The sequence below is a fragment of the Elgaria multicarinata genome, chromosome 20, assembly GCF_023053635.1.
Source record: "Elgaria multicarinata webbii isolate HBS135686 ecotype San Diego chromosome 20, rElgMul1.1.pri, whole genome shotgun sequence".
Classification (NCBI taxonomy): Eukaryota; Metazoa; Chordata; class Lepidosauria; order Squamata; family Anguidae; genus Elgaria; species Elgaria multicarinata.
In genome coordinates this window covers 16,420,103-16,447,136 of record NC_086190.1, presented here as the reverse complement: position 1 = coordinate 16,447,136, position 27,034 = coordinate 16,420,103, and the positions used below count along the sequence as shown (strand labels likewise).

General features: G+C 45.7%; 1 protein-coding gene across 1 annotated transcript in view; it reads right to left on the bottom strand.

Moving 5' to 3' along the window:
• Nucleotides 1–27,034, bottom strand: part of PEX14 (peroxisomal biogenesis factor 14) — a 118,288-nt gene that overhangs the window by 62,605 nt on the left and 28,649 nt on the right. Inside the window, exon 3 of the mRNA XM_063145513.1 lies at nt 1,601–1,685. Coding sequence (XP_063001583.1) covers nt 1,601–1,685 — 85 coding nt within the window. The remainder of the gene's footprint in view (nt 1–1,600; nt 1,686–27,034) is intronic.

The following is a 27,034-nucleotide window of genomic DNA, read 5'->3' as shown; positions in this document are numbered from 1 at the left end:
CTTTACTCCTGGGCATTTAATGTCATACGAAGGGGCACTTATGCCAGCTGTCTTAAGCAGGTCTGCTATTGAAATTGTGCACTGATATTGTTTTTAGAGATGCAATTCTGTGTGGACAGTTTCCCCAAAAAATATCCACCACTGTATGAAGTTTTCCCGCCAGACAACACATTTCTGAACTGTGATGTAAAAAATCCACCGTGGAGTTCTAAAACCACCTTCGAGAATTGTGTTGTCCGAACTGAGCCAGTGATTTTGCAGGGACCAGAGAACAAAAGTCTGTTGATGGTTAGGAGCCTTGTCCTCACTAAGGTGGCAAATGTGTTTCCAGACTGCACCAATGGGGAGTCACAGGTTTGCTTGCTTCGCCATACCGATAAAATAGAATTTAAAAATCCTATCACATAGAAAACTAGCATGTCAGGACCTTTCTCCTTGAGATGCTAGCTTTCTATGCGAAAGGGATTTGGGGAAGGGGTATTATTTATTTATTTATTTATTTATTTATTTATTTATTACTTGATAGGTTTACTATCTGGAACTTTGTGAGGGATCAGGAAAGGTATAGGGGGGTGGGGGAGATATATGGATTTGTAAGTGCCAAAAGCCACAGGGATGGACTGACATTTGTGTTAAGAGGGGGAAAATGTTCTTTTATTTTCTGTTTTCTTGCTAGTGCCTTTTCAGGCTTTCTTTTACGATCATAGAGGCTAAGGACTTGCTTTCCTTTTTGAGAATAAAAACGTGAGCTCGGGGACAAAGCAGAAAAACCACATGACAACAATAACACAATGAGTTCCTCGATCAGCGATCTGAATCTAAATGACACCTAAACAGAAAAACAGCTCGCTGTTGTCGAGTTGATGGTTTTAAAGCTTGAGGTTGCCACTTTTCAAAAAAAACCACAACCACGTGGTTTCTTTAAGATAAATGCAATAGAAACTGCGCAGTTTCCATCTGCTGAAAATGATGCTGAATTTATTGAGGTGGCGGTGGATCCTCTGCTTCTGAAAGGACTCGGCAGTCAATCGGTTGCCCTTTTAGTCCGTGAAAGGCAGGGTGACCCCAAATTTAACCTTAACCCGACCTTGTTTTCGCTGAACGCGACCCGTGCCCTTCACTGCATGCGGCCTGGCTACCTTCTGAAGCTGTTGGCTATTTTGCCTGCGAGCTGGCCCGATTCAGGAGTTAGAACAGGCCAGAGGGTCTGTTGACACTAAACTGCTCTTTCTGCACACACACACAGAGAGAAACTGAATCCGTTGTCTAAAACGACAAGCCACTTCGGAAAACCGCAAGCCCTGCCTTTCAGACTCGTGGGCTGCTTCGCGTGGAAACACATCCAGGGTACAAGAGGACAATGTCAAGGTGACAAATCACCCCAGAAAAGTCTGAAAAAACTGGAAAACTTTTCAACTAGACAAAAAAACCAAAGAAGTATGAAGGATGGGTCGAGAGAAACGGAATTCAGCCGCCCTTCACCAACCTAGCACTCTACCCCATCATTCCTAGTCAGCTGGGAACGATGGGAATTGCAGTCCAACACCTCAGGAGAGTGCCAGGTTGGGGGCAGCTTGTGTTACCCATTAGAATTAGGTACCTTTCTTCTTGAGAAATGATCTTCTAGTTGCAAGCGGGCTGTGGCGGACTCGAGGGTTTTGTAGAAACTTCACCGCCGTCACGATCTGCAGAGAGGGCAGGGATTTGGGGAAAGAGGAAAAAGAGAGGTGTTTAGAAGATGGGGACAGTCGGATCCCAAATGACACACGCACACGCACACACGCACATTCAACGACACAAGCAGGACGTCAAAACACGGCATGAAACGCGCAATGGGAAAGAGAGAAAGTGAACCTCAATGAAATATCAGCATGTCAACTCAACGATTGATGGTCGGGGGAAAGTCCAGATGTCCCCCACTCCAGAAGGGCGAGATTTGGGCGCAAGCCTGAGGCTGCAGCTTCCAAACCATGCCTGTATCCTGACACGGTTTGATTTGTATGAAAGCTATATGTGTGCTTACTTTGGGGGTCCCCTTCGGCTGAAAATCGGCGTAAAAACTAGCTTTAACTAACTGCAACGTTTAAGCCCTGCCTCAATTTCCGGTGCCTGTAAGAGGCAGAAAAGGGCCCGTCCGGAATCGTGAACATTTGGCTGCTAAATATTCGTCGGCTTAATACACTTTCTGAGTTTTAAGGCAGCCATAAAGACTAGTCTCTTCCGGCAGGCCTACCCAGATGAATTTTAAACCTAAGGATTTTAAGACGTTGTGATTGTTATTTTAATATTGTATTGGTTTTATATGCTCTTTTAACTAGTTTTATGTATTATATTGTAATTAATGTTGTTCCCCATCTCGATCCAGAGGGAGAGGCGGGTAAGAAATTATTATTATTATTATTTTATTTTGTTTTATTTATTTATTACATTTTTATACCGCCCAATAGCCGAAGCTCTCTGAGCGGTTCACAAAAATTAAAACCATAATAAAACAACCAACAGGTTAAAAGCACAAATACAAAATACAGTTTAAAAAGCACAACCAGGATAAAAACCACGCAACAAAATTGATATAAGATTAAAATACAGAGTTAAAACAGTAAAATTTAAATTTAAGTTAAAATTAAGTGTTAAAATACTGAGTGAATAAAAAGGTCTTCAGCTGGCGACGAAAGGAGTACAGTGTAGGCGCCAGGCGGACCTCTCTGGGGAGCTTGTTCCACAACCGGGGTGAGGAGAAAGCCCTCCTTATTATTATTATTATTATTATTATTATTATTAATAATAATAATAATAATAATAATATTCCCTAGGAGGAAACTGCCAATCACCGAAGGTCACAAGCGTTGCTACAGTTGAACAAAAATGGGTGTGGCCTCCCGTTACTGACTGACGTTGCATCTGGCCGGTTCGCCACTTAGTTGGGGGGACCCTCTGCCCCCTAAAAGTGGAGGCAAGGTGGCAGGAAAGGCGGGACTTTCAAGGAGACAAGGGAACGTTTGATTCGACAGATTTGGAGGACTTTCGGTGAAGGTCTGCGAGCCTTTTCATAGGGGTGGGGGGAAATACCCAACCTGAAACCTCCTGCCATAACTCAAGCAAATGCTTGTCTTCACCTGGCTTTCAGATATGCATCTTAGGTCAAAGAGCAGAGGTTTGATGGGTTTTAATAGCCCTTTTGATGGAGTCCTTGGTGCATTCCATCAATGTTGTGCGTGTGCGGGAGTGTGTGTTCCCCCCCCCTTTTAAAATTGCATCTCTCCTTTCTTTAAATACATTAATCAGGCTAGTGTAGGCAAAACGGATCCATTGGACAATGCAATAAACATGAATTATCATCTATCCAACATGCATAATGGCTTAAAAAAACATAATAGCAGGTGTAGTTTAAATGATTAGTTATTACACCTGCGGTGGATCTGATTCAATTGGGGAAAATCATCTTTAATAGGTTAAAAGGTTTAGATCACCCGGCTTTCCCCTTAAAGTGGCTGTAGAGAGGGGATGATGGAGTACGCTGTCATTACTAATTCATTTAAGAAAAGCATGGGGGGATATAGCAAAGAACAGCATAAATGAGCCAATCCAATTTAGACATCAGGTAAAGCAGAAAAACACCTTTTTAAAAAGCATGATAAATGAATTTGGGAGGGAGATGGAATTCATATTTTTTAATTTTAACGGGAAATTTGACCAAGTCCCAGCATATTTTTGAGTTTGAGGGGGATGGAGGGAGGGGGGGGAGTTGGGAGTGAACGCGGGGGCAAACACCCACTTTTTAAAGTTTAGCGTTCAATCATTTCAAATTGTAAAATAATACAGAACCCGCCCACCTTTCCCCGACACCATAAAGCGCCACTTTGGTCTTGTTTATGCCCCTCTTGATCTGTCTCGCTGGAAATGCCGGCGATAGGGAAATTGCACATTTAAAACGGCGCGGGTCTCGCTGCGCCAGATACAGAAGGATAAACGGCACAAATTAATAACCGCAAAGGGGGGGCGGGAAATGTGCTGAACAAGAAAGATGTCCGAAGAAGCAGACACGGAGACGTGCCGACATCTCAAAAGCTACTTTGCGTTTTTATTAATCACTCGCTGCTTTCGGAACTCTTTGAGGGGCTTTCGGCACGTGGCGGCCGGGGAGGAAGCGACGGCTGATACCAAAACGCTCAGGCCGACCCCCTCAAAGGATCTCCGATCGTGCCCCTCTATCGATTCGCGGCTTAAGACCCCCTCGCGTTGAAAGCTGCTTCGCCTTCGGGACGGTTAACGGGAGGGGGTCCTCCAAAAATATCGACTGGCGGTAGGTTGAGAACCAACCCCCAAAGGATGCTTGTACACCAAGAGTGGGGAAAAGTCAGGACCGCAAGATTTAAGCTAAAATATGCCGGCATTTTGACGTTCGAGGCGACCTGTTTTGCTATGGCCATGTCGAATGCCGGAAAGCGGCCCCCGAGCTCTTAGGGACTCAAGTGAAAGAGGTTCCCCACCCCTGCTGTGCACTGCATATCTTTTAACTTATGAAAATCCTCTCTGCAAGATGCAATGACGGACAGTAAATTTGTTGAATGTGTCAAAGAGCAGGAGAGGAGATTCGTACATCTAGTCCAGGCTCGTCTGCTCTGTCTAGCAGAGGCTGTCAGGCTGAGGTCGTTCCCATTGCCGGATACCTAATCCTTTAAACGGGAGATTAAAGGATTCCTGGGCCAAGGGTGGCCATGGCCGGCAACTGGCGAAGGCCGGCACCCTGTAGAAGAGCCCGCTGGAGTTGCACCTTCCTTCCCCCAATCCAATCTACATGTTCGCCTGCCTCTTGCTCTGGAGGTGGTGGTGCGAAAGAGTAGGAGATGCCGCGGCCTCCTTGCTCCCGGCCTCTCGAGCAAGCGAGTGGGAACGATCAGGGGTGTCGTCCAGGGTAGACACGGCTGGGCACGTGCTGAGGATCCACACCCCAACAGGGCCCCACTGATATACTCCTCGTCTTCAGCGCTGTTCACCTGTCCCTCACTTTGGCCCAGACAATGATGGTGAGAAGAAAGAGGAGATAATGCTGCCTTCATGCTCCTTGGTTCCCTGCCCGTCCAGCAGACAATTGGGATTAATGATAAAAGAGAGGATGCCTGACATTAGCAGCTGGTGAGAACGGCAGCGGAAAGGTAGTCCCAGTGAGGGAGGGGGACCATTGAAGGTGTCTTGATGAAGGACTCTCAAAAACCTGGACTTGGCTCGGGATCTTATGAATGCTAACCAAATGCTCTGCCACTCCTCTATCATGTTTAGTGAAGAAAAGAATGCCCACGTTCAAAGAAGGGATACAGAGGGAAGGCAAACCGACCCAGCAGAGCAGGCTACGATTTCGGCGGGGCTGTGAGTCCATTCTACGTTTCGGTCAGAACCAGCCAGGGGTCGAATTCTCCAAGGGGCTGGTCCTAGTGTAGGGGTCGGATTCAGTACCTTGGGAAGCTCCCTTAGAGTTCTGGGCTGGCTTTGACTGAAACCCAGAATGGATCCACAGCCCTGCTGAAACGGAAGCTAACAGCCTCCACTGACTTTACCTTAAAAAGGCATTTTCCTTGGGTCAGGATGCAAAACTGCAGGTTTTGATAACACAGTGTTTTGCAACCAATATGCCCTCAGCCTCTCTTCATGTCTGCTAGTCTTCATGACCCTCTGGGTTTTTATTTTATTTCAATTTTTAAAATTACTCCCTTTTTTTCTTTTCTTTTTTTGGCCTAGTGCAAAGCAAAATGCCACCCTTCAGCGCCATATTTATTTGGGTTCAAAGGAATTGTTTTGTTTTGTTTAGAGATAAGATTCCACCTTGTAATTAGGTTCCTGGGGAAGGGTTTTTTTATATATATATAGTCTCACTAGTTTGCCTTCTGGGAAATGAGTGTCCATGCCCACCACGGCAGCCATTTTATGAATGGGAAAGCCAGCCCACAGCAGCCATTTTGTGAGAGTGTCCACAACACTTCTGATCCTGAGTTATAATTAGGAATTTAACTGAGAAAAAAAATCTGCCAGTATCATGCAGCCTTTATACAAATCTATGGTGTGACTACACATAGTATACGGTGTACCGTTCTGGTCACCTCACCTAAAAAAAGATATCATAGAGCTGGAAAAAAGTGCAGAAAGGGGCGACTCAAATGATGAAGGGGCTAGAGCATCTCCCCAATGAGAGAAGGTGACATCAACTGGGATTGTTTAGCTTGGGAAAAAGGAGGCTGAGGGGAGACATGATGGAGGTGTACAAAATTATGCAGGGCGTGGAGAATGTGGAGAGGGAGACATTTTTCTCCCTCTCTCATAATACTAGAACCCAACAGGGTCATCCCATGAAACTGATTGGTGGGAGATTCAGGACAGATCAAAGGAAGGACTTCTTCACACAGTGCGGAGTTAAATTATGGAACTCGATACCACAAGATGTGGGGATGGCCACCAACTTGGATGGCTTTCAAAGGGGATTAGCCAAATCCATGGAGGAGAAGGCTACTACTCCGGATGGCTACGTGCTACCTCCAGTATCAGAGGCAATATGGCTATGTACATCCATTGCTGGGGAATATGGGCAGGAGGGTGCTGTTGCACTCATGTTCTGCTGGTGGGTTTCCCTTGGGCAGCTGGTTGGCCTCTGTGTGAGCAGAAAGCTGGACTAGACAAACCCTTGGTCTCATCCAGCATGGCTCTTCTTATGTACGACAATGGGACCAGTGACCTAGGGAGGTTGTGGGCTCTCCCACACTAGAGGCCTTCAAGAGGCAGCTGGACAACCACCTGTCAGGGATGCTTTAGGGTGGATTCCTGCACTGAGCAGGGGGTTGGACTCGATGGCCTTGTGGGCCCCTTCCAACTCTGCTATTCTATGATTCTATGTTCTTATCTGACATTCTAACCCAGGCCTCTTGATATTGGTCCTCTTGATATTGTTGAACTACAACTCCCATAATCCTTGGCTTCTGGACATGCTGGTGATAGTAGGCAGGCCTAGCAGCGCTTGAAGTGACATAGATTCTCCTCCACACCTGCTCTAACCACTACACCACCCTGTCTCTAGTAAGAATATTTTATTTCTGGTTTGGGCTGGGCAACCTGGTACTCACCAGATTTTCTCGACTACCGCTCCCATAATCCTTGGGCATCATCCTTGCAGGCTAGGGCTTATGGGAGTTGTAGTCCAAAACACCCAGACTTGTACAGGAAGAACTGACATTGGTAAACAAAAACTTTGCAGAATTGCAGCCGCCCCGCCACTAACAATACTTTCTTTAAGAGATTAATCCAAGAGGGACGGTAATCTTCCCGAGCTCAGCTTTGGCTCCACACACACATTTTTTAAATGGTGGACGGATTGCAAAGGAGGAAGACGCAGCGCGCAAAACATCTACTTTTCAATAAAGCCATTCTATCAAAAAATGAAATCGCTCCATTAACGAGAGCTAAATTATTTAAAGGGCCTCCTCCATCATCCGTCTCATCTTTTCGCTAAAGGTCTATTGATTGAAAATGACATTACAAAATTATAGCTAAGAAAGAGAGATTCTCTTTCTCTCTCTTATACACACACACCTCTTATACACACACACCTTTGCAGTGATATCTATGGCTGCTACATCTTTTGGCTAGCACGGGGAAGAAAACAGTTCCAAGAAAAGATCTTCAAGTTACCAGGCATCAAGATTATTGTTAATCTGCAATATTTTTAAAAAATCGCAGATTAACGTGTAAATGGGTCGGGCTAACGAGCGAACGCATGCAAATGTGACAGAGGCATGAAGTCGAGAGATGTGCTCGGCCCATTTCAAAACATTTCAAAACTCTCGTTCCTTAAGCTCCGAAGTCTGGAATCCGGAGAAAAGTAGAAGAACAACCAACCAACGCACCCCTCCCCTTTTAGAGGAGGGGGGACCCAGGGGTGGGAAGCGAAACAGAAAATGCTGTGTTTTAAGTAAGACCGGGTGCGGGGAGGGAATATCCGTAGTCTTGTCAGGACCGGCTTGACAAATACGGTGATCAGTGGCACACGGAACTAGTTGCAAAGCAGCTGTTAATCAGCGTAACACATCGCAGAACGCTGATGCTAGCACTCGTGAAAAAATGCAAGCGGCTAATTATGAAGCTATATATCTCGCTAAAGAGGCACCGTTCCTCCAGAATCCAGGCAGGGCTTGCTCAAAGTGAGGATCCTGGCTTAGATTCGCGCGCGCACACTCTTCAACGCCGACACGGAACCTGAAATTTTATTTTTAAGGATCTATTATACAAAATCAAAGGGGGTCTTGCCCTCATGACCACCGAGGAGGTGAAGGAATCTAAAAGTGAGGCGCGTGGAAGGAAGCCCCGCAATCTACATCATATTGCACTTGTGTTTTTGAATGGCTTGGCACTGAGTTGGTGCGAGGGCATGGAATGTTCAGAAGCATTCCAATGGCTCAGGGAAACAAAGCTGATGGATGGTTTTGCATCTGAACTGGTGAAGGAAAGAGAAGTGTCTGCCATTCCCCACTCCATCTTTTCTTTTCTTTTTTCCCCTCTTCCTAGCCCTGGGGTGTTGGATCGCTTTCAGCCGAGGGCCGGATTCCATTCCGGGGGAGTTCTTGGGGGCCACGTTCCTCTGGTGGGCGGGGCTGAAGGCAAAAAGGGGCGGAGCAAAAAGCAAAAGGAGTGTCGCTGAAACACCAGCGCATATTAGCTTAAAGATTTTTCTGCCAGCAAAAAGAGGCATTTCAGCCTTTTAAAACTGGGGGTGGGGAGACTGCACAAAAGCCAGGGGAAAGAGCTGGTGTCTAGAGAAGGGTGTGTTTGGAACAGGGTGGATTTGATTTAAATCAATTAAATCAATTAAATTCAAATCAATTAAATCACTACTCAGAAAGACTCGATTTAATCATGTGACTCCACCCCCCACCCCCCAAAGTGCACTCTATTCATTGAATTTTTTGAAACTTCGCACTTAAGAGGTAAGGGGTTGATTCTGTGTACATAGATTTGCAAAGGCACAATGGGATTGTGATCTCTGCAGACACAAATTCACCGTTTTGAGAACTGTAAAACCAAGTAGCTGTGATAATATCTTCTAGATAGAAAAAAATGCCCAATCATCTTACAGAAACCTCTGGAAGAGCATGACATGGTGAATGGATGAATGGAATTCGTTTACCCCCAAAATTTAAACATTGCATGAATATACAGCCTCATGCTACATAATTAAAAACGAATCCTAATTTCATGATGAATAACCTTTGGACTACAATGTATCTTAAATAGAAAACTATCTTTAGATAGATTTTTCCTCAAAAAAGCATTTTATTAAAAAAAAATCCGATTTAAATTTTAAAAATGTGATTTTTTATATATATATATTTTTTAAAAAATCATTGATTATTATACACCCTGGTTGGGAAAAGAGCTCCCAGGACTTGCTACTCCTTTTTCCCATTCCTCGTGCTCCCCAGTTGTCCAGCAAACGACGATGAGAAAGAGGATGAGGCACAATCCCAGACGGTGAACATGGCGGGGAAAAGGTCGACTCACTTACGGAGAGGGAGCATGGAACGTGTCAAGGGCCCTCAAAACCCAGAGCCGGGGCCCTGCCACTAAGGAAGATGCTTTCTCCTCAACATCGTAAGTTTTCTATGTGCCAGAAACCTTATACTTATTGATTTATTTTGTGTTGAGAAGCAGTCAATCATGGGATACCCAACCCGACACAGTTGTGGCACAGGGTTATTAACCTCATCTGGCTTTAAATCAGGAGTGGGCAACTTCTGGAACTTTACAAGTGGGCACATTAAGTTAGATATGGAGCGGTATATTATTGTAAATATATATATGGTCCTCCACCCCGACTCCACGTGACACTAGCAGCCGAAATATTGGCACTTAGAAGTGGGGCAACATTGCGCCATTCCTAGAGTAAATTTGGGCCTAGTCAGCCTCTACGAAACCTGTTGGAAGTAGGTTCCAATCCGCCGATAGCCGTGACGTTCACTTGGTGACCATGGGCCAGCCACTATCTCTCAGCATGACTTAACTCACAAGGGTTTTGTGAGGATAAAGAGGGACCGTATATGTAGGCTGACCCTATTACAATCCTGCCTGTTGGTCAAATGGCCAATGCAAAGCTGTTTCTGCCAAGTCGGACCATCGGTCCACCTAGCACTCTTCAAATAACAAGGCACACCAATGAGGGCCAGGCTCTCTTCTCGATCCTCCCAGAGTGCAGGACACGGAATCATGGGCCCAAGTGACAGGAAGCCAGATTCCGTCTGGACATCAGGAAAAACTTCCTGACTGTTAGAGCAGTACGACAATGGAACCAGTTACCTAGGGAGGTTGTGGGCTCTCCCACACTAGAGGCCTTCAAGAGGCAGCCGGACAACCATCTGTCAGGGATGCTTTAGGGTGGATTCCTGCACTGAGTGGGGAGTTTGGACTCGATGGCCTTAGGGGTCCCTTCCAACTCTATTATTCTATGATTCTATGACTGATAGCCAGATGAAATGTGTATCTATTTTATTTATTACATTTATATCCCGCCTTTTTTCCTCCAAGGAACCCAAGGCGGCGTACATAATCATCCTCTCCATTTCTATCCTCACCACAACAACCCTGTGAGGTAGGTTGGTTTGAGAGGCTGTGCCTGGCCCAAAGCCACCCAGGGGGCTTCCACAGCTGAGTGGGGACCAGAACTTGGATCTCCTGACTCCCAGTCCAATGCTCTAACCACTACACCACAGTGGTAGGATCATTTTTAATCTGAATGGAGTATCCATGTTTTAATACACAAGAACCAAACAGAAAATAGTAAAAATGATCTTTGCTTCCAACACCGGGTTAGATTTTATTTCCCAAACCTGGGGGAAAATGCTACCTTACTTTAGCCTTTCACAATCTGGTGCCCTCCCAATGGGTTGGACTACAACTCCCATCAATCCCAGCTAGCATTTCTTTCTGTATCTCCAAAACACAAAGGATGAGGGCAGTCGGTACCCAAATGTATGTCAAGTTCACGGACTGATCATTCGATCGAAAGGCAGATAACCAATCCATTAAACACCCTGTAATTGCCTAAATACCTCAATTCCCCCTTACCCTTCATGCAATCACCTAACGCTTTTTCAAACTTTGCCACTCAATATTTAGTACAACTTTACTTTAATAAAACGTACTAAAAAAAAAATGCCCCCTACTCTTTGTAAAATCATCTAAAGTGTTTACTCTCCCACTACAAAGTTATTACAACTTTACAACTACTTTATAAAACATAAAGAAACAAAAATGTGTGTGTCCCTGATTTGTATATATAATAAAATCCCATCATATTTTATAAAAATCAGATATTTTGCCTTTGCCTAGCTAATTTTGTCGTGTCATTTTTTTCCACCAGGGCTTTTTGCCACAGTTCCACATACCAAGATTGGTAATTTCCCAACTTTTTAGCTATTAGCCTGCAAACAGCGATCGGCATGAACGCGATTTATTTCTAAGAAGCCACTTTGACATTTTGTTCCTCCCATATCATTAACAGAGCCAGTGCTGATGTAAGATATATATTGATGGGTAATGTTTGCCACTTCTGAGAATATCATGTTCCAAAACTATAATCAGAATTTAGATTCCTTTCTTTCTTTCATTTTTCCAAGCACTGGTTGATAAGAGACTTTAAAAAAAAACCAGTAAAGAAAATGAGTCTTGTGCCATTTTAAAAAACCCATTAGGTAGACTTATTTATTTATTTATTTATTTTTATACCGCCCAATAGCCGAAGCTCTCTGGGCGTTTCACAAAAATTAAAAACATGAAAAGCATAATAAAACAACCAACAGTCGAAAAACACAATTACCAAACAATTGTGCTTTTTTACGATATAAAAAGCACAACCGTTTATGGCATCATAAATCAATTAGTATACCAAGTTGAGCCTGGCAATGAACAAATTTGTCATTTTTGGTTTCTCTCTGTTTATTTTTTTTCTAATCTTAAATTTGCTTCATCTTGAACGAGAATTTCTCCAGTCTTAAATTCAGTTTGTGCGAAACGTTAAAAATTTCGATTTTTTAAAAAAAGTTTGCATGAAAAATCTTAAGTATTTTTGTGCAAACTTCTCTTAATACAGGCGTGATTTGAAGGCATTTTAGCCTAATATTCCTCTTTCTTTTCTTCTTTTTTTGCAAGCAGGGTCATTATAATGCATATTTAAATATTATCTTCTCTAATGCACACATTTTTATAAGCATTGTTTATTGGAGAACTCCATTGCAAAATTCGGAGACTCCACTGCAAAATTTGGACAAGTACGAATTTGGAAGGGACAAGAGAGCTTTGCACTTCAAAACTGCAATATTTGGAAAGTTTGCATTGAAACATGTGCAGAACGAATTTCTGCCCCATCCCCAGCTCAGCCTCTCTGAACCAGTGACGGGAGAAAGGAAACGGGAAAGAACACCCAAATCCCAATGCACGGTCAGGTGAACTGCCTGGTTCATAATCTTCGTCTCAGCGCCTAAGGAACGAATAACCTTGGCTAAAGAGCGGAGGCGATCCAGCGGAAGCCCAAGCAAAGACCTAGTGCTCCCCCTAGCCACGGGCCCGGGGAAACGCGGCCTCCGTCACCCGGCCTCCGCCGGAGAAAACACAGCCCAAATTAAGTGTTTTCACTCGGTGGAAATGAAATGTTTTGCAAGATGAAACAGAAATAAAATTGTGGTTTTAGGTAATTACTAGTTGGCATTTACATATCACCGGTTGGTTCAACACCTATTCATTTTCCTCTTTTATTTTCAATTTTTTAAAATTGCTCATTAAACCTAACGTATGACAGGGACAAGAAGGGAGGAGGAGGAGGGGGGGAGAGAATTACCCCCCTTTCGGAGCGTGTGTTTTGTTATAAAGTCCTACAAAAACCCCATATTGTCTTTAAATACAGTTATCTACAGTTATCACGGGCAGACACCGCTAAGCCGTTCCCTGCGATTAAGTTAGGGGAAAGGGGTGACACCTTCCCCTCTCAATTAAAGCCAATAACAGCGAGACGAGGAACGGAAAGCCACCTCTCCCTGACAATTCTGGGACGCATCGCTTTCTTCTGGGACTGAGCCCCCTAACCTCCTGCAGCCACTTAAAACACATAAAAGTGCGGAGGGGAGGAATGCAAGCCATATCACAACAGTAACAACCCATCCCCAGCCATTGCACACATCAGATGGAGGGTTCGGTGCATTCGCTTTTGGAATATCCCTTGTTTAGCAGGATTCGTGTTTAATTTATAGCTGGTATCCTAGGATCTCAGGAGTGTGCTTTGGATGTAGAAACAATTCTGTTATTTGCTGTCAGGTCGGGATGAGGCTACTCTCTATAGAGCAGGGGCTTACAGGCCCCTAGTCTCAACTCCCCGAAATTCAGCCGTACAAGGCAGCAACACCCCTATAATTTTCGCACAACGGCACCAGCAACACAGCCTGACGATGTGTGTGTGTCCTGGGGTGAAGTGGCATCTGAATCCCACAAATTTGCCCACCCACTATAGAGTATTGATGTTTGCGCTATCAGAAACTCAGAGCAAACACTGTATGTTGGAGGAAGACAGGACCTAGGGTCGACACTGTACTGTATACACGTTTCTCTTCTTTTATTTATTTATTTTTATTTCTCAGTTTTTTGTATTCTTTGGTGTGCTATTTCTTTTGTCCTGGCCTTTTTATTGTGAAATAATATGTGTGGAAGATTCATGCCTCAGCCTTGTATTTAAGCAATAGCCTGGTCGCCACTGGTGATCAGAAATTGCAGGGAGGTGAGTAAGCAGGCTGGCGGGGGAAAGGCACAGCGCTGTGTTCCTCTTTTGCACCCAGCGCAGAAACCACGTGGCCCGCTAGAGGAGGGAACTGTTGTACCTCCATGCTCCACCCAGAGTTGGCCTGTTGGTCAAAATTTGTCTGTTTGTAACACTCATCTTTGTAGCAAGTTTGGATCACGGCATTACGAATTTGCTATTATGATCAGAATTGATTGCGAGCTTCAAAGCATGCACAGCTGGCTTCTAAACAGTGCCATTTCTGCGCATGCGCTGACATGATTTAACCCTTGAATGATCCAGTGTATCCACCACTGCTTCTCTCCAACAAGGAGGAGGACAATGCAGGTCCATATTCTTCCCTCTGCACATACCAGCAACTGGTGAGTAAACGTCGCATGACATCATCACGCAGGGAGGTCATGCGAAATCAACCGATCACGGAATTGGTACATAATGCGGTGACACGTGACGTCATGCCACACTAGGAGATTCCGAACTACACCTCCCAAGGTGCACTTTGATACTGCGCACGCGCAAAACCTCACCTGCGCAGAACGAGATTTCGGATTAAAGGGGAACTCTCGTCCGAATTCATGCGGAAGCATGCATTACGTCCCAAGAAAATAATGGATTCGTTTGGGGTGAGTTACATCCCTGGAGACACGGACGGTTCGCGACTTTAGGGCTGCCAATCTAGGAAAGCTGCCTTTTAACAAGTCGGACTATTTATCCATCGATCTAGGCCACTACTGTCTACTCCACCAGTGCCAAAAGTCCTCCCCCATGAAGGCTCCTCCTCCTTCACCTGTCACCACCAGCAGGCTGTACAGAGGGAGGCGAGAAGAAAAGCAGAACCATTCCATCAGCCCTGCTGAAAGATGATTTCATTTTTCCTCTTCCCTCCTCTTCTTTTTTTCCTTGTGTGTCGTGCTTTTTTAGACTGTAAGCCTACAGGGAGGGACGGTCTTGTTTTACTGACTGTATGTAAGCCGCACCAGGAGCTTACTTGGCTCAGAAGCGGAATTTTAAAAAAACACTCTGCTTCTTATCGCTGGCTACAGGAGGGGGAGCACTGGCCCTTCTGGACAGCCACTTCCCAAGAATGCTTAATTGGTTTTCCTGCACATTGCAGAGGGTTGGACTAGATGATCCTTGGGGATCCCTTCCAATTCCACAATTCCATGAAATGGATTTCTTTGCAATCAAACTGGTTTTAGACGGGACCTTCTCTGCTGCTTTTAAAGATGGCTTTGGTAAGCCCCTTCCCCTAGTTGCTGTATCACTAAAAAAGAAGCGTTTAATTTATTTTAAAAAAAGATTTTGACAGCCAATCTCTTGATGTTCTAAACTGGGACAATAAAAACTGGAGATAGGTGGAGATATTTCACTTTTGAAAGGGGGCTACTCTGAGAAGTTGTTTCTTTCAACGAGGCCTTTCTCTTCCCAGCCCCGCACCCTACACTGATATATATTATATATCAAAGTGTTTTAAGAGAGACTTGGGTCAATAACGCCATGCTTTAGAATTCCCCAAATACATATTTGCACAATAGACCTTAAAATATATCAGCCCATCATGTCATCTTCTGTACACTTCTATCAGGGATGTTTTATGCCCTTTAACATGGAACGACAATTTAAAGAAGAGAACAAGTTGTTTTGAATAAAAGGGGAGGTGGGACACCCTGAAACAGCCTTCTAACGACACGATGCTATAGCAATCTACTCGCTTAAGATAATCATCTGAAAAACATAAATCGCAACTTCGGGGCAGTGTGGTGTAGTGGTTAGAGTGTTGGACTGGGAGTCGGGAGATCCGGGTTCAAGTCCCGGTTCAGCCATGGAAGCTCACTGGGTGACTTTGGGCCAGTCACAGACTCTCAGCCCAGGCCTACCTCACAGGGTTGATGTTGTGGCGATAAAATGGAGAGGAGGAAGAGAATTATGTACGCTGCCTTGGGTTCCTTGCAAGAGGAGATAGGACAGGTTATAAATGTAATAATAAATAAAGTTTGAATCAGCCAAACTTTCCTAATATTGTATTTGCAACTGGCAGATACTCATTTTTACCAATGAATTTATGAAACGGAACATTTTCCACAGGAAAATAAAGCACTGGGAAATTTTCGGCCCTGCATTGCTGCCCCTCAGAGGCAAACATCAGAAGAGACTGTGCAAAACTAGGGCTTTAATAAAAATTAAAATAAAATCAGAATTATGCAAAATAAGGCAAAACTGTGGTGGTGATGACGATGATGTCTCTTTTCTCGCTTGTGGCGGGGTTTTTTAGACAGACATGACGGGCTTTGCCAAGTCATGCAGTCTTTTACTCATTCTGGAATTTCCTGACTATTGAACATGTTTTAAGTATCACTACTTTCTGGATGTATTTTGATAAGTCCCACTTCTGAACGTTTTCTTAATTTTTTTTTTTTAATGTGAAGCCAGCGACTGATGTGACTAACAGAATAATTGTGACCTTTTCCTGTTGCCATAGTTCTTTAACTTCCATGGCCAGTGGTGTATATTTTTCTCTCTTTTCCTCTTCCTTTTCTGCAACTTTTTTGTCATTAGGTATCGCTATGTCGATGAGGTAAGTGTGTTTCTCTTTTGGGTCTATAACTGTTATGTCTGGTCGGATGCAAGGGATTGTCTTGTCCATATGAATTGTTCTGTCCCAGTATATTTTATGATCTGCATTTTCCAAGATTTTTTCGGGTGAGTATGTAAAGTATGGTGTAGGTTGTTTGATGAGGTTGAATTTGTTGGTGAATTTTTTTTGCAGCTGTATTATTATTATTAGCAGAAGTAGTATTTTAACCACACATTACAGAGACCCATGCATAATTCCCTCTGAACCCAACACATGTTACAGCAGCCTTCTGCAACTTGGAGCCTTAAGAATGAATTGAACTACAACTCTCATCACTCTTGCCTGTGGCCTTGCTAGCTGAGGATAATGGAGCTTGTAATCCAGCCTGGGAACCGGGTTGGGGAAAGGCCAGATTTGAGAGAAGCAGTCCAGAATTGGTAAAAGTTTGTAAAGAAGCCAAGGTGTTGAGCTGAATCACTCCGAAGGAATTAATAACTCAGCGCCCAAGATGCTCGCTCAAAGAGGAGTGAGATCATTGCGGTGATTCCTGGGCTAAAAATATGAGGCCTTTAATCACACAGGGATACTTGCTGGCACCTAGAGCTCTCTCTCTCTCTCTCTCTCTCTCTCTTTCTCTCTCTCTCTCTCTCTCTCTCCTGCCCCCCACACCACCCCTGGGGTTTCCCTTTCTCCCACACTGCAATTCAGCTAATGCAACAACAAGCAACACCCAGCGGGGGTCCCTCTGTGGAAGCACTGGCGAGGCGCCTAAGGAAACGCATTTCTAATTTTAAAGTTTCTAGTCCTGAAGGGGTTGGACGGGACAGCTTTTGGCGCTGCGGGTCAAAAAGGCCTCCGCTTTCCACAGCGGGTGCTCTGCAGCCACGAGGCGAGACGCCGAGGCCTTAAAAGCAGAGCGCGAGTTTTGTGGCTTCAGGTTTGAATGAGAGGTTTCATTTTCGTCCCTGCTTAGATGTTTGTTTTGTATTTCTCTTCTGTTAAGCATTGCTAAGAATTATTAGTGGATTGTTTAATCTTGGTGTATATTCATTGCGACACGCTTAGCCTATTGGTATCATCGTTTAAATTTTGTTAGAACCTGCAATCATTCGTTGTCTGACAATGTTGCTGTCTTTTTCCTATAAGCCATTTGAGATACAAATAAGCCCGATGATGATCTTTGAACCCTAAAGGGACACACGCCCCCCAGAAACCCCCCCTTTTTCTGGTTATTCCTTGTTGTTGCTTTTAAGTCCCTTTTTATCCCCATTTCTCTACAAGGGCTCAAGGTGACAGGAATAGTTTTCCCGCCACCTATTTTATCCTCACAAGAACCCTGCGAGGTGGGCCAGGCACGGAGGGAACGACTGGGACCAAATCACCATTCCCTGGCTCGGTGGGGATTCGAACCCAGATCTCTCTAACCCCAACTCCCTAACCCACGGCTCGTTTTGCACAACTTCTAGCATCCCTGACCGTTGGTCGCGACGGCTGGGGCAGATGGGAGTAGTAGTCCGAAACATCTGGAGGGCGCCGTGTTGCCTATCTCGGCTCTCATCACTACGTTGCCCTGGCTATTATGTGCCGAAGTGAGGGAATCCGTGTCCTTAGCTGGCAAGTGGCAAGCTGGGGCCCAGGCAGCCTGCTTCTTTGGGTTGGCGTCACGGGTCAGCGTGATGGGGCACCTGCTGAGGGCCCATATCGTAGCAGGGGCCCCCCCCCTGAAAAAAGCCCGCTGTGATTGCTGCTCCTCTTCACTATTGCAACCTGATTATTCACCCTCCTCTTGCTCTGGTCCAGACAATAACAGTGGTAAGAGGAGGTGCGGCGGTGCCATGGCCTGCCTAGTCTCTGGTTGTCTGGCCATCAAACAAGCCACATGGTATCAATGAGAAAGAGGAGGAGGAGGAGCGAGAGCAGCCGGTGACCATGGCGGCGGGGAGGTAAACTCACCTCGGGCGTCTTGCCCATGGGGCCCCCCAAAACCCGGAGCCGACTCTGCGCCTTCTCTTTGTGTGAGCCTCTGTGAAAACCAACTTCAGGACGAGTCAAGGTACAATGAAATATCGGCTTGTAGGACTGTCGGCCGCACTGTAAATATTCCATGAATGGATGGGCTCCTTCAGGCTCCCACGGGGGCCATCCGGCATCTTTTATGGCCATTATGTTCAACTATTTTTAAAAAGCCAAAGGCCTGTCATGATAACCTTACCGGGGGGCAAGGAATGGGGGGAGAGGAAGAGAGAAAGAGGACTCCATCAAGGCGCAGCAAACCGGACGCACCCCGGGGGGGGGGGGGAGAAAGCACGCTTCCTCTTCCAACTGCCTGCACCGACGCTGTCGCTCGGTGCTAGACTTTGCATGCAGAAAGTCCCGGATTCAATCCCCAGGACCCAGGAGTCCGAGCTCCCCGCCCCCACAGCACAGAGAGAACCGCGCCAGCTGCCTCTCTAAAGTCACAAAAGCGACCTCTGATGAAAGTAAAGTGGGCTCGGAGGGGATCAGGGAGGCTGATGAGGAATCCTCCAACCGCCCCAACCTCCTTCCCTCCCCCTCCCTGATGCTGCAGCTAGATGGGCGAAAAATCCTCCGTGCTTCTCCTGCTCTGCATTTCAGCTAGATGGGCGAAAAAGCTAGCTGAAATGCAGAGCAGGAGAAGCATGGAGACAAAAATCGCCTTCATTGCTCCTCCCGCCCTGCACGGGATGGCTGTCAGCCTCCGAGTTCGCAGGCTGACAGCCATCCCCATGGGACTGCACCCTCAGTTGTTGATTTCGCAGGCCCGTTATCAGCTCCGCCCTTGAAGGAACTGGGCCTTTGTGTCTCTGCACGAATCCGTGCTCGGGGCTCGTTTCTGCCCAACCAGAGAGCACGCCCAAATCACTGAGCGACCCACATACAAGCATAGGGCTCTGTGGGCCTGCCGTTCCTATAATTACACACAGCGGTGGTGAAACTTTTTACGCCTCCAGCATCAGAAAGTCGGGAAACGAGAGGTAGGGGGCACAATTCAAAGCAAAAGGCACAGGGGAACTCCGTCCGCAAAGCCATACTGCCAGTTGGTGTGTTTTTCTGTTGCGTGTGGACTTTTTTCCCCCTTTTCATTTTCCTTAAACCTTGAAGTAGTCAGCATATGTCAAGCATTATTACAATTACACTTTTTACCTACTAAAAAATTAATAACCAATTATCTTCTTCTGGGAGGGAAAGGGGGGGGGAACACACACAACCAGGAGTCCTTTACCTACCCAAGTAACGCTGCAAAGCATCAGCAGATTAAAGCTATGTGCCATATATTTACTGAGGACTGCTACCTGTGCACAGCGATGCAAATTCGGCAAAGGTGCTTTCATTTGAAAGCGAGATTCGGAGGACGGGGAGCAAAGCGGAGTGCAATTTTGTCGGTGCATTTGCCTAACCCAGGGGGGGTCGGACGCGATGGCTTAAATGACCCCATCAGCCTTGGTCACCATAGCCAATGGTGAGGGACCCTGGGAGTGGTGTCGCTCACCCAACGCTGGCCAAGTCTACATCTTGTTCAAAGATAAAGGACCACAATTATAGCAATTCCTTTGAAAAGCGCATCTACGGCTCTCAGTTAGGACACACACCATGACTGCATTCGTACAACACACGGCCCAGACTCACTGGTTGAGTATGGGCTGCTGCTGAACTGTGCGTTAGTTGCACCGTGGGTTAGCGCGTTGCCTGAACTCAGGACATTTTCCACATGGTGGCGTCTCAACCCTGCAGCGTGGCTTATCTTTCTCGAACAAGCCACCTTGGGAAGCCATGGGTGATGGTTGGGTTGTGCAGGGTAGTTTGCAAGCCACACTGCATGGTTAAAAAGGCACCCTGCAGAAAACGCCCCGGGTTCAGGCAACACGCTAACCCACAGCTCAACTAACAACCCATGGTTCAACAACAACAACCTGTACTCAACCCACACTTCAATGACAACCTACACTCAACAGTCCCATTTTGTGAAAATACATGTCCTCCTTTTGGGGCAAGGGGAAAGAGGACAGGATCCACAACAGATGGCTATTTCAGGCCCTGTTGGAAGACCTCCAAGCGTGGGAGAGACCAACACATTGACCAAGCAGCTGTCGACCAGGGACCCACAACCTCACCCTCCCACCCATATTCCCCAGCAACTGGTGCACACAGGCTTATTGCCTCGAATACTGGAGGTAGCACATAGCCATCAGGACTAGTAGCCACTGATATAGCCTTCTCCTCCAGGAATTTGTCTAACTGCCTTTTAAAGCCATCCAAATTGGTGGCCATCACTACATCTTGTACTAGTGAATTCCATAATTTAACTGTGTGAAGAAGTCCTTCCTTTTATCTGTCCTGAATCTCCCCACCAATCAGCTTCATGGGATGATCCCATTGGGTTCTAGTATTTTGAGAGGGGGGGGAAATGTCTCCCCTCCCCTCTATTCAGCCCTGGTTAGGTCTCATCTTGAGAAATGCATCCAGTTCTGGGCACCACACTTCAAGAAGGATGCAGACAAGCTGGAGCGTGTTCAGAGGACGGTAACAAGGATGATCAGGGGTCTGGAAACAAAGCCCTATGAGGAGAGACTTAAAGAACTGGGCATGTTCAGCCTGGAGAACAGAAGATTGAGGGGAGACATGATAGGTCTCTTCAAATATTTGAAAGGTTGTCACACTGAGGGGGGTCAAGATCTCCTCGATCAATTCAGAGTGCAGGACACAGAATCACGGGCTCAAGTTACTGGAAGCCAGATTCTAGCTGGACATCAGGAAAAACCTCCTGACTGTTGGAGCAGTACAACAATGGAACCAGTTACCTAGGGAGGTGGTGGGCTCTCCCATACTAGAGGCCTTCAAGAGGCAGCTGGACAGCCATCTGTCAGGGATGCTTTGAGGTGGATTCCTGCCTTGAGCAGGGGGTTGGACTCGATGGCCTTGTAGGCCCCTTCCAACTCTACTATTCCATGATTACCATGCATAATTAGCAATCTTCTAAGGGATTGCTCTTCAGATATTTAAAGAGTGGAATTTTCCCTCCTGCCGGGCATCTCCTTCGCAGATAAAAAGTGCAGGATCCAGTCCCAGGTACCTCCAGAGGAAAAAAAACTAAGTTAACAGGGCTAGGAAACACAGAGTCCCCAAAGGAGAGCAAAGATCCCAACCTTCCACTGGACCACTGAATTTCGTAATGGCCTCAGAAGCACCCCCACACTAAAAGGTCCCTCATTTCCTTTCACTTGCCTTTTTTAAAATCTGTATTTTTCTTCTGAAACGGAGACCTAAGCTATATTTTCCCTATCCCTCCTCCCATCAATGGTAACCCAATTTGGAGGCCTCCAACCTCCGTCTGCAGGACTGCTGGAGAAATCAACGCTTTTTATCTTAAGGGTTATGGATCGGTGGTTGGCTGAGTACCGTAGCTGCCTCTCTCTCTTTTTTTTTTAATAAAAAAATATGAATCCATGCTCACAGAAGATCCAGTGCTTTTCTCTCCTCGCTAATTCGCTCCTGCCCAAATCTCACATTTTCTGTGCTGGGGGAGAATGTGTATCCCTCTTTATTCCTTTTCCTGCAGTCTACAAGACCTACCCCCTCCGTTTTCTCTGCCTGGCCTTGTCCACTCTTCTTAAACCATGCAAAGATTTATTAACATTTACAGTAAAAACAAATAAAATAAATGCTGAAGTCAGAAACGCCAGTGAGGTAAGGGTTGCCAGCTTAGCACCATTTATCTGCGGAAATCCAATTAGCACTCAAGTGGCAAAGATACCTGGAAAAGAGCTCCCAATCGAATCAAAAAATGATACAAAAACATTAACCTGATGGCTAAAAAGTCCACGTTTAAAACATTTAAAGTAATAAAGGCCCTTTTATTGAGTCTTTTCTATATTTCATTAGGGTCAAAATTGACCAAATGCACTTTTCTAAGGCTGGGTTTTGTTTTTCTGTTTTTGTTTTTTTTAATAATTCCTTTTAAAAAAAAGAAAAATCAGCCTTTGAATCTAATCCTTTGCTTTTCTGGCTAGGTTTGAAAACTAATCAGAAAATGGCATTTTTGTTATTTTTTTCCTTAAGAAAAGCAATCCTCTTTTTTCTCCCAAAAAGATAATAAGAAGCCGGAAGGCAAATATGCAAAGTGCCAGAGAATGAAGAAGCCCTTTCTGGTTAATAATATGAATCCTAATAATAATAATAATAATTATGATGGAGAAGGAGAGCTGTCACCCAATTAATGAAATCTTAGTTGATTAATCGTATGAGTTTTAGCTAAAAAGAGGGAGTATAAATATGTTAATACAAAAAAAAATCTGCATAAATTTGTATATGAATAAAACGATACTATTAAAGTGCTGGTATTGACATTTAAAGCCCTAAACGGTTTGGGGCCAGGTTATTTGAAGGAACGCCTCCTCCCATATGTACCTGCCCGGACCTTAAGATCATCTACAGGGGCCCTTCTCCGTGAGCCCCTGCCAAAGGAAGTGAGGCAGGTGGCTACCACGAGGAGGGCCTTCTCTGCTGTGGCACCCTGGCTGTGGAACGAGCTCCCCAGAGAGGTCCGCCTGGCGCCTACACTGTACTCCTTCCGTCACCAGCTGAAGACCTTTTTATTCCCTCAGTATTTTAACACTTAATTTTAACTTAAATTTAAATTTTACTGTTCTAACTCTGTATTTTAATCTTACATCAATTTTGCTACGTGGTTTTTATCCTGGTTGTGCTTTTTATACTGTATTTTGTATTTGTGCTTTTAACCTGTTGGTTGTTTTATTATGGTTTTAATTTTTGTGAACCGCCCAGAGAGCTTCGGCTATTGGGCGGTATAGAAATGTACAGCAGGGCACTTCTGATGTTCTTCATTTATCCAACCGCCTTTTAAAGTCATTCCAATTGGTGGCCATCACCACATCTATAGTTCGACTCTGCACTGTGTGAAGAAGTCCTTCCTTTGATCTGTCCTGAATCTCCCATCAGTTTCATGGGATGGTCCTATGGGATGGTCCCATCTAGTACTTTGAGAGAGGGAGAAAAATGTCTCCCATATCCTATATTCAGACGGATCTGTATGGAAAATTGGGAGTGGGGCAGAGAAGGCCACCTTTGCCCCTGGTGTAAATTGGGCAAGGGTCGCGTAGTGCAGAGGTGGGCAATCCGAGGCACTTGGCTTCATTTCAAAAGCCCTCTGCAAGCAATCCATCCAGAGCAACTTGTCCCTCCTCCATCAGCCTGATGGAAATGGAAAGAGAGGAAAAGATGGAAAGGGGGTTGGTAGAAAGAGAGAGGAGGAGGTGGCAGAAGGAGAAAGAGAGAGAAGGGGGTGGCAGAAAGAGAAATGGGGTGGCAGAAAGCGAGAGAGAGAAATGGGGTGGAAGAGAGAGAGAAATGGGGTGACAGAAAGAGAGGGAGAAATGGGGTGGAAGAGAGAGAGAAATGGGGTGGCAGAAACAGAGACGAGTGATTGGCAGAAAAAGAGAGGGGATTCACAGCGAGAGAGAGAGAGATAGGGTGGCAGGAAGAGAGAGAAATGGGGTGGCAGAAAGAGAGAGATGTGGTCCCACCCACTTTTGACTATGGCGCCACTCATCACCGGCACGCGGCCCCAAGAAATTACCTCCGAGGGAATGTGGCCGGAGTCAGAAAAAAGGTTCCCCACTCCAGGTGTAATGTATTAGCTAATTGCTAACATAAATGTTAAAAGTGCGTCATGCTTCCTATTCAGTTTGGAGTGACCGAGTGCGCTTTCAAGAGGATATGATGGAACCCAGATAGCAGCTTGCTCAGAGTCATTAAATCTGCCACCATTCTTAACTCGCCCTGGTCCCGCCCAGCCCGACGATGAAACAAAGTTGGGCCACAACACGCTTTGCAATTCTCAGCTTTTAACAAAAGGAAGGGGAGAGGAAAACGGGACAGATGACGAATAGAAGCTTTTTTTTCTGAGTGCAGTCTTGGTGTTGCAGGGCGAGGGAAAGTGGGAAAGAGAAATCATTAGCAAATCCACAGTACATCCATGCTGTAGATCAATTCATTTAGCGCTGGCCCTGTACATTTGCAGAAAAGTACTCCTGATATAATAAAGGGCTCATAAACACGCAGAAATTGGGTTAGGCCCATTTCGAATTCCTGCCAAACGACGGGCCAGAAAAATGAAGCTCTATTTTAATTAGCTGGACTTCCAATGAGTGATTCGATCAGAGCCGAAAGCCGTCTGGACGCTCTTTCGGCTCAATGGTCTCCAACTACGAGGGGCTAAGAGCACTTCTGATGAGATTAGAGGCGCTTTCTCCTCTGGCTCTGCAGCGCGCCCGGCTCCTGCTGGCTGCGTGAGCCCGGATGTCCGGGGAGATTTGGACGATCGCTTGGATAAGCGGACAAGAGTCAGCAGGGGATTAACCCTACCACCCTTTCGACCAGGGAGTTTTTCTTTCCATGGAGCTATGCAATGTATTCTTTTAAATGCAGAGTACACTACTCCCCCTTTATAGAATCATAGAATAGAAGAGTTGGAAGGGGCCTACAAGGCCATCGAGTCCAACCCCCTGCTCAATGCAGGAATCCACCCTAAAGCATCCCTGACAGAGGGTTGTCCAGCTGCCTCTTGAAGGCCTCTAGCGTGGGAGAACCCACAAACTCCCTAGGTAACTGATTTCATTGTCGTACTGCTCTAACAGTCAGGAAGTTTTTCCTGATGTCCAACGGGAATCTGGCTTCCTTTAACTTGAGCCCATTACTCCGTGTCCTGCACTCTGGGAGGATCGAGAAGAGATCCTGGCTCTCCTCTGTGTGACAACCTTTTAAGTATTTTAAGAGTGCTATCATGTCTCCCCTCAATCTTCTCTTCTCCAGGCTAAACATGCCCAGTTCTTTCAGTCTCTCCTCATAGGGCTTTGTTTCCAGACCCCTGATCATCCTGGTTGCCCTCCTTTGAACACACTCCAGCTTGTCTGCGTCCTTCTTGAATTGTGGAGCCCAGAACTGGACGCAATACTATAGATGACGGCTGAATAGAGAGGAACCAGTAGCTCAGGCGATTTGGAAGCTCTGCTTCTATTAATGCAGCCCAAAATAGCATTTGCCTTTCTTGCAGCCATATCGCACTGTTGGCTCATATTCAGCTTGCAATCTACAACAATTCCAAGATCCTTCTTGTTTGTAGTATTGCTGAGCCAAGTATCCCCCATCTTGTAACTGTGCCTTTGGTTTCTATTTCCTAAATGTAGAACTTGGCATTTATCCCTTTTTAGCTAACATCCGTTTAGGAGACAGTTTATTCCGCACGGCCAGAAATTGGTACTGCGCACAGAATCCAGGATCCTGATCGTCTCAGCTTTCCTTTGATTTTAAAAGGAAAATTTCTAGCCCTCGTGGCTCTCAAAGATGGTTGCAGACCTACAGGACAGAGCCTCAAGTAGGGATATATAAAAATGTCGGTTCAGTTCACAAATTGCTCAAAAATGCCCCGTTCGCAACGCCAAATGCTAAAGGGGAGTGCATTTTCTTCAAAAATATTAGCAAATGCCCAAACTTGCCTTCAGGTCCGGAAAATGCGCACATAAAAATGCATCGCTTTCTTAAAATGCAGAACTTCCTCAAAATGTGCACACTTTAAAATCACCCACGCTTTAGTCTCTTACATTCTTCACTACCACAAGATATAGAGATGCCCACCAATTTGGATGGCTTTAAAAGGAGGTTGGATAAATTCCTGGAGGAAGAGGCTATCCCTGGCTACTGGTCCACGCCACCTCCAGGATCAGAAAAGTAAGCCTATATATACCAGTAGCTGGGGAACATGGGTGAGAGGGTGCTGTTGCACCCGTGTCCTGCTTGTGGGTCCCTGGTCGACAGCCGGTTGGACACTGTGTGAACAGTGCGCTGGACTAGATGGACTCTTGGTCTGATCCAACAGGGCTCCTCTTATGTATAGCAGCCTCACCCCAGGACTATGTGAACAGCTAATCGATCAGTTTCAGATAATTTTGGGTGTGGCAGCCATCATGTTCCCTGGAGTGGTTTTAAGCTCAGGGCGCGCCCATAATTTAATCAAGCCAACCCCAGCTAGACTTCAAGGCAAGCTTTGACATGAACACTTTCCCACATACTTTTGTTGTTGTTTTTGCTAAATGGGCAAATCAAGGAAGGCAATCATAGAACAGTAGAGTTGGAAGGGGCCTGTTAGACCATCGAGTCCAACCCCCTGGTCAGTGCAGGAATCCACCCTAAAGCATATCTGATAGAGGGTTGTCCAGCTGCCTCTTGAAGGCCTCTAGTGTGGGAGAGCCCACCACCTCCCTAGGGAATCGGTCCCATTGTCATACCGCTCTAACAGTCAGGAAGTTTTTCCTGATGTCCAGCCGGAATCTGGCTTCCTGTCACTTGAGCCCGTGATTCCGTGTCCTGCACTCTGGGAGGATCGAGAAGAGATCCTGGCCCTCCTCTGTGTGACAACCTTTTAAGTATTTGAAGAGTGCTATCATGTCTCCCCTCAATCTCCTCTTCTCCAGGCTAAACATGCCCAGTTGCATAATCTCTCTTCATAGGGCTTTGTTTCCAGACCCCCGATCAACCTGGTTGCCCTCCTCTAAACAATAACCCAAGGAAACAGAGAACAGGGAGGAATGGAAGTGTTCATCCCC